We start from the raw sequence: 14,365 nt of genomic DNA on the forward strand, positions 1-14,365 counted from the left end.
GACAACTTGTGCTTCTTTGGGTTGCTCTAAAAATCAGTAACAGTTTAAAAAAAATTCACATAAACCTCTTTTTTTAAACAAGTTGTCATTTTGACTGAAAAAGCTGCTAAATGATCCTGAAGGCATCGCCTCTTATAGAACTCACTGGACTAAAATGTGGCGGTTTACGTCACCAATGACATCATTTCAACATGGTGGCGCACAGACACTCAGACGGTTAAGTAGTTCCATTTTTTTAAAAGAAAAGGTGCAAATAATGCGTTTTGTTGACATAGATCAGGGGTCACCAACGCGGTGCCCGCGGGCACCAGGTCGCCCGTAAGGACCAGATGAGTCGCCCGCTGGCCTGTTCTAAAAATAGCTCAAATAGCAGCACTTACCAGTGAGCTTTTATATATATATATATATATATATTTATTTATTTAGCTATTGTTTAAATCACACATTCATGTAACTTAGAAATGACAATACATATATAAAAACACTTAAAATGTAAAGTGTTTTTTGTGTTTAATACATACTTGCCAACCCTCCCGATTTTCTCCTGATTTCTGCCCGACGTTGTCCGGGCGGACCATCCTTCACTGAGCGTCGTTTCCAGCCGGACAATAAGAACGATTTCACCGCATAAGAAGAGGAAGAAGACTCTTCTTCCTCTTCTTATGCGGTGTAATTATATTATTGTAATAATAATATTGTTGCAATAATAATGATTACACCGCATAAGAAGAGGTGTAATCGTTATTATTGTCCGGCCGGAAACGACGCTCAGTGAAGGATGGTCCGCCCGGACAATGTCAGTGAGGAAATCGGCAGAAAATCAAATCCAACCATGTGTAGGGAAGTGTTTCTGTTATGGTTATAGCCGTTGTTGTATAGGCTATGTTTAATTTTCCTTTTGTTGATTATTTTTATTTCAAGCATACATTGCATAGATTGATGGATAATTTATGCAATGTATGCCTTTTTTGTTTAATTTTGTTATTTATTTTATTTATTCTACTACTACCACCATTTGCACGGGTACTGTGGAATTTGTTCTTTACTTTATATGTGTTTTTCAAATAAAAGAACACTGTGAAATTGAATTATTTCATTTTCTCTTTAAAAAGCAAACTACCCCCCCCGCCCGCTCTTTTGAATATAAAAATAAAGTGTTGCATATTGATATTTATCTGTTTCTATATATATTTATTGTGAGAAATCATTGAGATGATCAGTGTTTCCACAAAGATAAATATTAATTATTAATAATAACATAGAGTTTGGCTATTTCTGGCAATTTATTTAAGTGTGTATCAAACTGGTAGCCCTTCGCATTAATCAGTACCCATGAAGTAGCTCTTGGTTTCAAAAAGGTTGGTGACCCCTGCCATAGATATTCTAATAATCTGGAGGATCCCTTTAAGAGAAATACTTATTCCCAATCACTGCTGTTAAACTAATACGTTCCATTGAAGACTTTCAAAGGCCACAGAAGCCATAGTCTGCTGGTGCAACACATTTCTATTCAAAGATTAATGAATATTTTAATCCTGACACTGAAGTTCATATGGTAAACCTAGATTATGCTGGGTTTCTATTATTGTAGTAAGACCTGCCTTAACTTCAAAGTGTTATGCAGGCAGTGTTTAGCGTTCTACACTGGATACGTTATTTACCTGCATGCACCTTATTTATACAATCTTATCATTCACCAACTGCTGTTTTGGTCTTTGATACTTGACTACTAGATGAATGTTCCACCAGGTACCTGAGTTTACCCCAGACTAGGTAGAGCAGCTTTCTCTTAATTTTGTCCGATGGTCTTAAAACATCTTAAAAACACAAATCTGAAACATTAGGTCTCACTGAGAGTCAAAAGCTGCAACTGCTTTTGCTATTGATGAAATGTGTTTAGTTGTGACCTCATCTGGATATTTTGCAACTATTTCTGTGCCGTCTTGGCCAGATTGCTCTTAAAATAGAGGTTTTAATCTCAGGATTTTTTGCTTTATTTTATTATGCGTAATTTGAGTATTAATATGGATTAATGTCGTAGACATGGACATTTGTGTTGATTGTGTGGGTATAATATAGTTTCAGGTGTTTGTGGTCTTTGCTGTGATAAATGTTGCGCTTTTCTTTATTTTTTTTATATTGTTGCCATGGAAATTGAATAGTCAATTGTGGTTTTCCTAAGCATGTATGTATATATACGTAGAGACAGAACTAGTTAAGCTTTGCTTCATTCTGTCTCTTATTTTACTGTAGATATGTGCATCTGGTTGATTTATATACAATGTTTCACAAGCATATGAATTTCAATTATATATGTTTTTTACTGAGAGTTTAAGATAAATATAGATCAAATCAAAGTATGAATTACCAGGATAAGACCAACTGGGCAACTATTCACCCGAATCCAGTAACAATTTTAAGTCGCAATTAAAAATCAATTCAGAACGTCCGTCTCTGGGTTATTTATGTGGGATAGTTTGTAGATTGGTTAAACCTGACTCTGAACATAGCATACGCTTTGTGTATAAAATGACCTCTGAAATCTACCATGATTGGTGGACTGAACATACAATAGTGTTTACATTTCTACTTTAGTTATTGGTCTGCCTACATTTGAGACAAAAATGTTCACTATGTTGCAATTTCATGTTCACCCCATTTAGCCTAAACCATGCATAGCTGAGTTTCTTTATGATTGTAAGAAAAACTGACATACAAACGGGCCCAGAGGAAGAAAGAATACAAGACCTCAAATTTTAATATCCCATGACATAAAAATCCACAACTTTCTTGTTTATTGTAAATAATTTACATATTTCTACCACATACTGCATTGCTCTGTTGAGATTATTACACCACTGGAAAGGAAACACTTTACAAAACAGCTCTTAAGATATGTAATGCAGTTTGTATATAGGAGCTTTCAAAGTAATAATCAGGTGAGATTTTCAGCACATGTCCCAGGGATCTTCTGTGTAACGTCTGATAGCGAGACGTAAAAAAAAAAAGACACTTCCTTCACTTCCAGAAGGTCCTTAGTGTCAAGTCTGCAAATGGAAAGGAAGCCACGCCCCCAGTGAAGTCCGTCCACAGCATCCTTATGCAGCGGGCGGAGCATGAATATATTAAGTTACTAACTACTGTCCTTTAAGTCCTTCCACTTTAAGACCGTTTATAGTTTGTAAGTCCAGACATTCAAGAAAAAAAAGGATGTGAGGGATCAGAAAGTTGCAGTGTAATGTTTGTTTTTTAAATAGTTGTAATAAAAAAGGTTGACCATTGTCCGTCATTGCATGAGTTCATAGTTACAGGTACTCAAACTCCAGTGCTTGGTGTAAAGCCAGCAGGTCAGAATGACTCGATATCCTCCAGAAAGGCATGTTGTGCTGTAGAGTGACACAAAAGTTATTCCAAATGGTCCAGAAAACACTTTATTACACCACCACCTGAAGGCATGCAAGCTACGCTACAGTAGCTTGACACCACAAAAAAAGAAGAAAAAAAAAACATGCAGTTCTTATGAAGAGTTCTTCATTTTGGGAAAGACTCTTTCTGCTCAGAGAAATGCATTCCAAAAGGAAGCTGTGATTGGTTTATTTAACATATACACACCTGACCCGTGGGAAAATATGTTTTATTGTATTTACAATTCTGATGTGCATGTTTTAACTATTCACACTGCAGACTTAACACTTGTTTCTGATCATAATTAATGCCTACTATACTTTCATTTTATATTGTAAATTTTAGCTTAACTCCAAGCAAGTGTGACTACTAGTCAATATTCTTATTTAGAAATAATAATACATTCCAATTTAATATTGAGCCAAAATTGAACATGGATGACAAAGATTTCAGTTTTCTTTCCCCTTGACAAAAAGAGAAAACAAAAATGCTTGTCAATAATCAGGTCAGGAGCAGATAAAAAAAAAAAAACAGCCTTGTTTGGTGATAATGGCCTATTTGACTTTGTTTTGATATCTTTGTTTCTAAATTAATTCTGTTTACCTGAGAAATACGACTAAAGTTTGAGTTCATCATGACACTTTAAAGCAGAGATGGGCCAATTCTATCAGACCGAGGGCCACAAAAATGTGAAACGTCTGATCCGAGGCCACATTATCAACATTCATGATCGCATTTAGAATAATACAGGACAGAACCAAGGGTTTCGTCTTTGTTTTTTTGAGTTTTTAGACATTTTGTTTATAAATACATTTTTGTCTATTTTCTTGTCAATCTGGCAAACTTTTGTTGCTTTTTTGTTATATTTTTTTGAGTTACTGTTATTTTGTGTATTTTTCTGTTATTTTGTGCAATTCCGTGTGCATATTTTGTCTTTGAAGTCCATTTCTACATGTTTGTTTTAAGTGGTTATTTAGTGCGTCTTTATCATTTTGTGTACTTTGGTTGATATTTTGTGCATTTTGCTGTCATTTTCTGTTTCTGGAGTTTTGTTTTGTTAAGTTGGGCTTCATATACAACTGCATGAATTACTATTTTGTTTTGGGGGCCGTACAAAATTTGACAGAGGGCCGCATGTGGCCCCAGGGCAGCCAGTTGCTTACGTCTGCTTTAGAGGAAACGGAAGGAACGTAAGCAAAGTATTGGATTGGTAACACAAGTCTTCAGTTTGAGATAAAAAAAAAAAAACAAAACACTGATTTATTTAAGTCTGAGCAGAAAAAAGCTGATCCCAAAATGCCACTCCCAGCACCCCACATCATGTCCCTGAAACCCAGAGAAAGTGTCCCAGTGTAGCACACCAAAGAAAGCTTCACTACTCATAACTGAATATGCAGTAGTTTAATAATGCAACCTTCCTGTAATGTAAAGTACGGACAGACGAAGCTCATTGCAACAGATGACAAGCAGCATCATTGCTGGACATAACCATCACTAAAAGCTTAATAACTGTGTACATTTGTGCAGCCACTTTTATTATGGAATCTAGCTTTGAATTAATTGTGGTAAAGAATCCAAGTTTAAATTTCCCACATGGGGCTCTAATATTTGGTATATATGGCTTTTGAATTCAAACCTACACAGTCACCAAAAGTTCTTTATAAGTGATCAAAGTTTGGCTCAAAAGTCTCCCATACTAAGCTTCAAAACCAGGAAAAAAAGGCCAGGAAATGATCCAAACTCAAAACTGCGTCAGCAAAGAAGGGCAGGTTTCGTCCAATCAGAGCTCACACCGTGCAATATAGGCTGGGAGGGGGTGGGCCACGGTGAGGCTGAGGGTCCATTACCTTTTTGGCCGCCTGCTCCTCTTCCACACCGTCCCCAATAACAACATACACTACTTTCCTGCCAAACCTTTGCATTATGCGCTCAAAGCAACTCTCTTTTCCTGCAAAAACAAATAAAGGGGGAGGAAGGAGGGTCATGAGGTCAGAGGGGTCAAAGTTCATAAGTGGTTTGTTTACCTGGCTGGCGGCATGCTCTTCATCCTTTCCATCGCCAATCACAACATATGTAATGTTAGTGCCAAAGCGGGAGACTATACGCTCAAAACAGCTTTCTTTGCCTGGAGACAAACAAATGGCTTTCACAGGGGTTTTTGTTTGTTTGTTTGTTTGATTGATTGTTTGTTTGTGTCGAGTCTTAAACTGAAACTAAACACAGGAAGAGGCAGAGCTGTGTATACTAAGGCCAGATGAAAACGCACACACGCTGGAATTAATCCTGACACTATTAATGTATCCTGTAAAGTTATTCTGTCATGACGACTTGAATCAGTGTGGTTATCACAACAGTTTAACAGCAGTGCTGTGATAGGTCACAATGATACAATCTGTTGTACACGCATACTTTCATTAATTTTTTTAACGGTACGTCCAATAACATGTACGGAAGTCCAGGTAACCATAATGTTGTGTGTAGGAATCAAGACCATGGCTGTGTTCGAAATGTCATACTAACGTACTACTCACACTCACGTACTATTCATACTAACGTACTACTAATACTAACGTACTACTCACACTCACGTACTGTTCATACTAACGTACTACTCACACTCACGTACTATTCATACTAACGTACTACTAATACTAACGTACTACTCACACTCACGTACTGTTCATACTAACGTACTACTCACACTCACGTACTATTCATACTAACGTACTACTCACACTCACGTACTGTTCATACTAACGTACTACTCACACTCACGTACTATTCATACTAACGTACTACTCACACTAACGTACTATTCATACTAACGTACTATTCATACTAACGTACTACTAATACTAACGTACTACTCACACTCACATACTATTCATACAAACGTACTACTAATACTAACGTACTACTCCTACTAACATACTACTAATACTAACGTACTACTCACACTCACGTACTATTCATACTAACGTACTACTCACACTCACGTACTATTCATACTAACGTACTACTAATACTAACGTACTATTCATACTAACGTACTACTAATACTAACGTACTACTCACACTCACGTACTATTCATACTAACGTACTACTCACTCACGTACTATTCATACTAACGTACTACTAATACTAATGTACTACTAATACTAATGTACTACTCCTACTAACGTACTACTAATACTAATGTACTACTAATACTAACGTACTACTAGTACTAACGTACTACTAATACTAATGTACCACTCCTACTAACGTACTACTAATACTAACGTACTACTCCTACTAACATACTACTCACACTCACGTACTATTCATACTAACGTACTACTAATACTAACGTACTACTCACACTCACGTACTATTCATACTAACGTACTACTAATACTAACGTACTACTCCTACTAACGTACTACTCCTACTAACGAACTACTAATACTAACGTACTACTAATACTAATGTACTACTAATACTAACGTACTACTAATACTAATGTACTACTCCTACTAACGTACGACTAATACTAACATACTACTCCTACTAAAGTACTACTCATACTAACGTACTATGCATACTAACGTACTACTCATATTAACGTACAAGTCATACTGACATACTACTCATACAAAAGTAATCCTCCTCACGTACTATTCATACTAACGTACGAGTCATACTAGGTTTGACGTCAAAATGAGTATGTAGTGCTTTCACATTAGATAGTATGAAAAGATTGAGTATGCAAGAAATACGCGGATGTATACTATATCGGGACATTTTTTAAGTATGCACGGTGGGCACATTAGTCATACTCAACCGTCCCATGATGCATTGCGAGCAGAATGCAAAATCGTCCTGGGACTGGCTTTACGCTAAAAGTCAAACATCTGCTTTTCAAAACAAAAGCATCTCTTCTTGACTTCCATTCGTTTTTTTTGGGTTTTTTTTGTAAATAGGGCTCTAACCAAAGGTTTTGGCAGTAGCACAATGGAGGATCTCTGAAAATCTCCAAAATGGAAAAATTAAACAAGTATATATGAGTTTTATGGATCAAATGAGCACATGTTGATATTCTACTTGGTCACTTTCTCAGAACTTTCAAAGGTGGAGAATATTTAGCCTCAGTGTGATTCAGGTTTTAGCCGTAGGTTCCAAATGCATCTTGGGAAACTTGGAAGTATACTTCAGTGAGTAATGCTCATCATCCTAATCATACTTAAAGTTTTTACTCATTGAGTTTGTAGTACTGTATAAAGTAAGGAGTGTGCCATTTCGAACACAGACCATGAGAGGGCAGAAACACACGTACAAGGTTTGCATCTGTAAACACACTTTGCTCCCAAACCTGAAAATAAATGGACTCCTTTTCTCCAGAGCTTCGAAACCTGGTGATAACATGAACATTTGCACGTTTCTGAATCAAAATCATCTGTTTTTTTCTTTTTTTTTTAAAGCACATATCTGCCAATTGTAACACGTGGCACATCAACATGTACAATTATAATAACATGCAGAGATCTGTGATCTTACCTATTTTTGTTGCACTGTAAATGTTTTCGACGGGGAAAACCGATCCCAGACTGTACAGGAGCACTTTAGCCATCGCTGGTATTAGCTGGGTTGTGGTCACCAACACATTTACACAGTTACTCCTGTGTAAAGACAGGGAGACTAAAGTATAACACACACTAAAAGGAAAAGGATAATCTTTATTAGCTACGCCAAGGAGGTCATATTTTTTTCTGCTATTTATTTATTTGTTTGTTTGTCTGTGAACAGCCTAACTCAAAAACTAATGGACAGATTTTTGAAAAGGAACAATTTATTAGTTTTTGGGGGATGATCAAGATCAGCGATTCTCAACTGGTGGGTCGGAAAATCTGTACTGGGTTAGTCGCAGAAAGCTGGCCAAAAAAAAAAAATTAATGTCTGTCATGTGTGACTTGTCTTTTATTTTGAAATAAACTTTTCTTCTGCCAGGCGTGCTGTGAAAAGCATGTTGTACAGCAAAACATATACATTTATATTTTAAAAAACATTATATATGCAGCTATCTTTGAAAAAAACTAAATTTGGCTGGTTGGTTGAATTAAAAAAAAAAAGAAAAAAAAGTTGGTCGCGATTGAATGACAAAATGTGGATCCCAGGGTGAGACGAGTTGAGAACCCCTGATCTAGATCAATATCCCAAATCTGGATCAGTTTGAAAAATCCCAAAAAATCCCTATCTCTCATCATTGGTGACATTTCGAAAATTCTTATCTCGGTTCGTAATTGACTGATGTTCATGAAATTTGAAAACATTTTAACCAAAGATAGACCTCCTACCACGGAGGATTCCATTGAATTTTGAAGGGAATCTGGATCAAAATACAGATTCTGGATCAATTTACAAAAAAATATCCAAAAATCTCTGTCTCATCATTGCGGAAGTTATAAATTCTCAGTTTGTAAAAAATTAATATTTATGAAGTTTGAGTCACCTTTTTTGGGTTGATTCTCCAATTACTCCACTTAGTTTCATCCAGATTGGATGTGGATTGCGCCTTTCATTGCAATTTTTTTTTGTATTTGTTATTAATGGGGAAAGAAATGTCTTCCAAATCTTTAAAGTGTGAATGATGATGGTACCATGATCAGAATCACTAATCAGATCACTGCCAATATATGTATGTATCTGTCAAACATAATATTTGGTGGACATTTGCCCTCTTGGCATGCTCTTGTTATCAATATGTTTCTGTCTTTATTTTGATATTATTATTGATGTCAATTAATTGATGATTATGAGAAAATATAAATACAATATCCATCACAGAGGATATTGTTTTGTTTTTGTCTTTGGTTCCCCCTCAGCAGTGTGATTTTAGATTAAATGAGTAGAACAGTGTAGAGCATCTCTGTTTGGCACCTGGAGCTGATGATGGACAGTGACTTGAGGGCGTGGGTGAGCCACGAGTCTGTCAGAGCTTCCACTTCTGCACGGAGCTGCAGCCAAGCGTCCCTCTTAGCTGGACCGAGCAGACCTGACACAGAGCCAGGGTCAGAACCCTATGGATAACTTCATTCTAATCTGAACATCTCAAATATAATATCAAATATTAACAAAAACACAAACAAACTAGGCAAGACCTGTATTTGCAAGGCGAATACGTATTTGGCAATTGAAAACTGGCAAAAATTACAACCTGTATCTGGATTTGTTGACAAGTTTTTACTAATGAAGTTGAAAGTAATATTGTAGGAAAAACAAAAGATTGACCTTGCCTTTAGATATGACCTTGAGTAAAGGTCAAGGTCACACAATGAAAAGAAATGTTGTTCAATGGTACCAGTCTGAGTTTTGTTTTTGTTTTGGCTGAGCTTCGTCGTCCTGAGGAGTTCTTCACCTTAAATATGACTTTGAGTAAAGGTCAAGGTCACACATTGAAAGAACATGTTGTTCAATGGTTCCAGTAGCCAAGTAATAGCGAAGAAAGTATTATTTAAATTTTTTTGTGACGTCATGAACTTTGACTCCTACCGATCTTTTCACGGGTAGGTCGTACAGCTTCGGTCCAGCGAAATAAAATACTCCACTTGAGATGAGCTTTTCATAAATGTAAGCATCAAACTTGTATGATAAATATTGGTAGAGATATGGACATTTTTGGTTTTTGACACTTGATGCAACCTTGACAATGGCATTTTGGCTGCAAAAAAGGTCAACTGCACATCCTTGACATTGCCCCTATGACATGACATATGTGTCATTAGTGCTGCATTAATAGCCTAGGAGGAGTTCCAGGACAAAGGAGTTGTGGAAAAAAAATAATAACTCCTACGAGAACAGTTTATTTGGCAATTTTCATTTGCCAAATACAATTATGTACTTTGTGATCCTGGACTCAAAGTGTAACCCTGACAGGTTATTTAAATCATTCCCATAAATCTAAATGTTTAAATGTAGTTTAACTAGAGCAGAACTATAGTGTAACAATGGCCTCTATGTAGCCCCAGTGTTCAATAAGCTCAATTCCAATCATCTTACCCCCCACATTGTTTTTATATGTGCTATACAACTCTTTGACTCGTCGGTAGCGAAAGGCCAGTTTCCTCATCCAGTCGACCCCGCCGCGGACGCCCGTAGCCAGGCACAGGTTGGCGCTGGTTGCAGCTGCATGGAAGCCATCAGTTGCAAAACTGTAAGTACTGTCAATAATAATGATATGTTTTATTTGAAGAATCTGCTCTGGTAGAACCAAAAGATAAAATTATTATTCTCATTAATAATTTTTACAAACATGACTGAACTGGAATTAAATTATGTTATTCTATATACAGACATGTACATGGTGTAGATGAGCAAACAAATATTTCTGTAAAATACCTACAGCTAAAGGTGGTGAATAAAAAGGGTAAATAATCACCTTAAGTCCTGGCCATTGTCGTCTGATGACACGTCATCAATATGAACCTGATCGCATTCCTGTGCACAAACAAACAGCATAAACACACATATAAGAAACTCCAAAAAGAACATAAGAAACACTGCATCTTAGATCAGGGTTTTTCAACCTTGGGGTCCCTGAAATGTCTAGAAATAATACAATAAAATACAAACTGATTAAAGTTATATTTTTTAATTTTGTAATACATATATATATATATATATATATATATATATATATATATACAGTATATATATATATACATCTTAATTAAAAATATGTATTTTTATTTATCTATTTTGCACAATTTATTTGTCTATTTTGCACAATTTAAAATAAAAAATAATACATAATATTACAGAAATAGAAATCTCAAAGAACTGTATTCTATACTTTCACTTTCTCAAATATAAATCTAGTTCAAATAAAATGCAATATACAAATATCTGAGCTGGCACTAATTGTTACGTCGTGTGCTGACACTGGCTACTCTGTAATACTTGTGACACAGTATAACAAACATGATTTTAGAGAAAAAAAGAGAAATGTGTGATATAAAAATGGGGTCTTAGACTGTACCAAGTCCCTCCTCTAGAGGGCAGCATTACTATTTAGCTGAATCACAGTTTGTCTGTAGTAACTGTTGAACAAATGTAAGCATGACACGACAATAAATAAATTGTTGTGTGAATCACCTCGAGATCATTGAAGAATAAATGTGTATCGGCCAGGTTGAAGATCATTTCTTCCATCCTTAAACCCAGCGTTACCGCCATAGGAGGATCCTAGAAACGGAAGGTAATGACAACATATCGTCACCATGGCAACTGCTGCAGCTATTTTATGGAATCAGATTTGTGTCAAAAAGACAAAAGCTAAAATTTGTGAATTGCAAACAAAAAATAAGACTTTGCCAAAAAAGTCATCTAAAAAATAAAACATATTACTTATAAGCAACAAGTCAAGAATCACAAGCAAAAAGTACGGAAGCACTGGCAAAAAAATAGGATGTAGAAACATTACATTTTTTGTATGCAATTCCCAATTATTTGCTTGTAACGTTGCTTGTAAATCTGATTCCATACTATTAGAGTTTTTTCAATAATTTCACGTTCCCTCAAATCCAATTTCCATCCTTTTTGTATCACCCCTCCATGTGTAAAAGTGGTAGGCGCCGCTCATCAGCGCAGATGCTGACAGACAGGTTGCACTTGTCCTGTTCCATCAGCATTCCTCATGTTTGGGTAGGTGGGGGTAGGATAGGGAGGGTCTCCGTATGTGTGTGTGTACAGCAGAGTGGGTACCCTCAAAGGAAATCTCTTGGAGTGTATGTGCTATGTGGTATATGTGGTATGTGCATAGTTTGATGTGTGTGTGAGCGAGAGAACACAGCCCATCCTGCCAACCAGGGGCTCAGCTGCAAAAACCATCATCAGCGATAGGTCAGCGAGGGTCGTCTGCTCGTTGCACCAATCGCTGACGCCGTCAGGCGACCGGAATAGACAGAAGCTAACAGGAAGGCCAGGGAAAGTGAGCCAAGTGGACGCATTCCTGGGACTGAGCCAGAAAAACCTCCCCAACAAATTGGAAATAGTCCATGAAAGTTGCACTTCCAAAAATGTAGTTGTTTCAAATAATAGCAGCAATTTTATCCCCATGCTCCGGTTTTTTTTGTGTGTTTCCCTGCCAGTGGCAGAAGAAATGAAGCACTTACGTTTCTCAAGACGAGATTACTTTGGCTACAAACCAGCAGAAAGGTACCCACTATAGGTCTGGTTTGCTCAAAGTTTGTTGCAGTGTGCATAAACACATGTTGTGGTTGATCTAATAACCTTGCGAGGATTTTTTTTGTCTTTTTATGTTTTTGGAGTCATTTTGTAGGATTTTTTTGTCATTTTGTATTCTCCAGAGTTGCATGGATTTGTTGTATTTTTGTGTGTATTTGGAGTCATTTTGTGTGTTTTGATCAATATTTTTGTTGTTCCATATGTCCATATGTTGTTTATTTGGAGTAATTTTATGAGGGTTTTTTTCTCTCCTTTGCCGCCGTTTTTGTATGTTTTTGCATTCGTCAAACATGCACAAGTAATCTAGTTAGCGCGTATGCCTTTAACGTAAATGCATTCTGGGTGTGGTCTGCTATAACCTGCAAAATATTAGGAGGAGGAAGTGCTAACAGATCATTTTAGCGCACACAGAGATTTTCTAAACGTAAAGCTAAATACGAATGGCTTTTTAACGCAGTACACGAGTAGGTCTCAACGTATTTCGGAATGAATTAACCAAAAATAAATGAAGCATTTTTAACGAGCGAATGGTAACAATCAACACAAAAAATAGTTTTTTTCTACAGTAACACAGATGGATTCTTCTTACTTTCTCTCTTGCTTTCACCCACTCATTGACTTACAGTTTAAAGACGTCTCTTTCAAACTTTCAAATCACACAATTACAGAGCAACTAGGAAGCGCATCACTTTCCACAAACCCAGTATCTGTGTAACAGCTGAGTGCTGTGCACACGTCCTGGCTTCACACTGTGGGTGTGCTGAGCCAGCTTTGATCCACGGCCAAACATCAATATCCAAATGGTTTTGAAATTCAGAACCCACACATACCGGACGGTGGTCACTACGGTGCCCACAGGAAATGACATCAGCAGTAAAACCAGGCCTATGTGGCCTTGGCTGCATTGGATGAGCCCAGATCAGAGCAAAAGGCCAATGAAACTATAAACTAGGTTTCTATGGTGGGACAGAGTGAGACCACCAACAAATTAACAGAGAAAATGGAAGCATACACTGATTTTAGCAAGAAAACAACTGTTCTAAAAGTAGCTAAAAAATACAATCTTCTGTCTAAATGATACCATAGTAATATTGGTACAGAGATAATTGTTCATCTATTGAGAAATTCAGATTTAACATTATGTCAGAGGTGGGGCCACAAAAATGTTTGATCGAAGGGCCACACTATCAACATTCATGTTAGCATTTAGGCCCTATGCTACGAACCTAGATAATTATATCCTGGATTAATTAATTAGCGGGCTTCAACTAACCAAACATTCCCTGTCAGAGAGAAGCTGTCCTACGACGGTCGATTACAACACGCTAACTTAAGCCAAGTGTTTTCAGCCTGGGTACGTGCGCGTTCACATAAAAGGGGTGGAGATTGCAGCATCTGACCAATCAATGGAGAACCTGGCAGAGCGATCTTAAACAAATATCATGAATTTAAATCTATGAGGACAGCTAAGAGCAACACTGTTAGTGCAGCGCACCAGGAGGCGGAGCTTTTATACTCGCCCTGATCTAATCCACTTCATAACTTGGTACCGACTTGTTTAGGTGTTGCTTAAGTTTAAAATTATGAATACCGGTAATTAAAATGCATAATTCAGACTGTTGTTACAGAAAAGTCAGGAATGAAAGAACCTAGGCAGGAAGCTGCTGAGAAAGCGTGAAATTATTTATGATATTAATCCAGTACAATCTATTGAAGTAGACCTATTTATCACACACA

At 36.8% G+C, this 14,365-nt stretch overlaps 1 protein-coding gene across 11 annotated transcripts in view; it reads right to left on the minus strand.

Annotated features, from left to right (window-relative positions):
- Positions 1 to 2,740: 2,740 nt before the first annotated feature.
- eya4 (EYA transcriptional coactivator and phosphatase 4) overlaps positions 2,741 to 14,365 on the minus strand; it is a 64,866-nt gene continuing 53,241 nt past the window's right edge. For 4 of the 11 annotated variants that reach the window (XM_028439364.1, XM_028439362.1, XM_028439363.1 and 1 more), the window contains 7 exons: positions 11,537 to 11,626; positions 10,821 to 10,879; positions 10,442 to 10,602; positions 9,323 to 9,437; positions 7,943 to 8,064; positions 5,253 to 5,530; positions 2,741 to 3,386 (listed from right to left, as the gene is read on the minus strand). In XM_028439364.1, the coding sequence (XP_028295165.1) occupies positions 3,306 to 3,386; positions 5,253 to 5,530; positions 7,943 to 8,064; positions 9,323 to 9,437; positions 10,442 to 10,602; positions 10,821 to 10,879; positions 11,537 to 11,626 (906 nt within the window). In that variant the 3' untranslated portion in view covers positions 2,741 to 3,305. Of the gene's footprint in view, positions 3,387 to 5,252; positions 5,531 to 7,942; positions 8,065 to 9,322; positions 9,438 to 10,441; positions 10,603 to 10,820; positions 10,880 to 11,536; positions 11,627 to 14,365 lie in introns of those variants that run through there. The other 7 variants (XM_028439369.1, XM_028439366.1, XM_028439370.1 and 4 more) reach the window with 5 other exon arrangements.

Source organism: Gouania willdenowi, chromosome 24, assembly GCF_900634775.1.
Source record: "Gouania willdenowi chromosome 24, fGouWil2.1, whole genome shotgun sequence".
Classification (NCBI taxonomy): Eukaryota; Metazoa; Chordata; class Actinopteri; order Blenniiformes; family Gobiesocidae; genus Gouania; species Gouania willdenowi.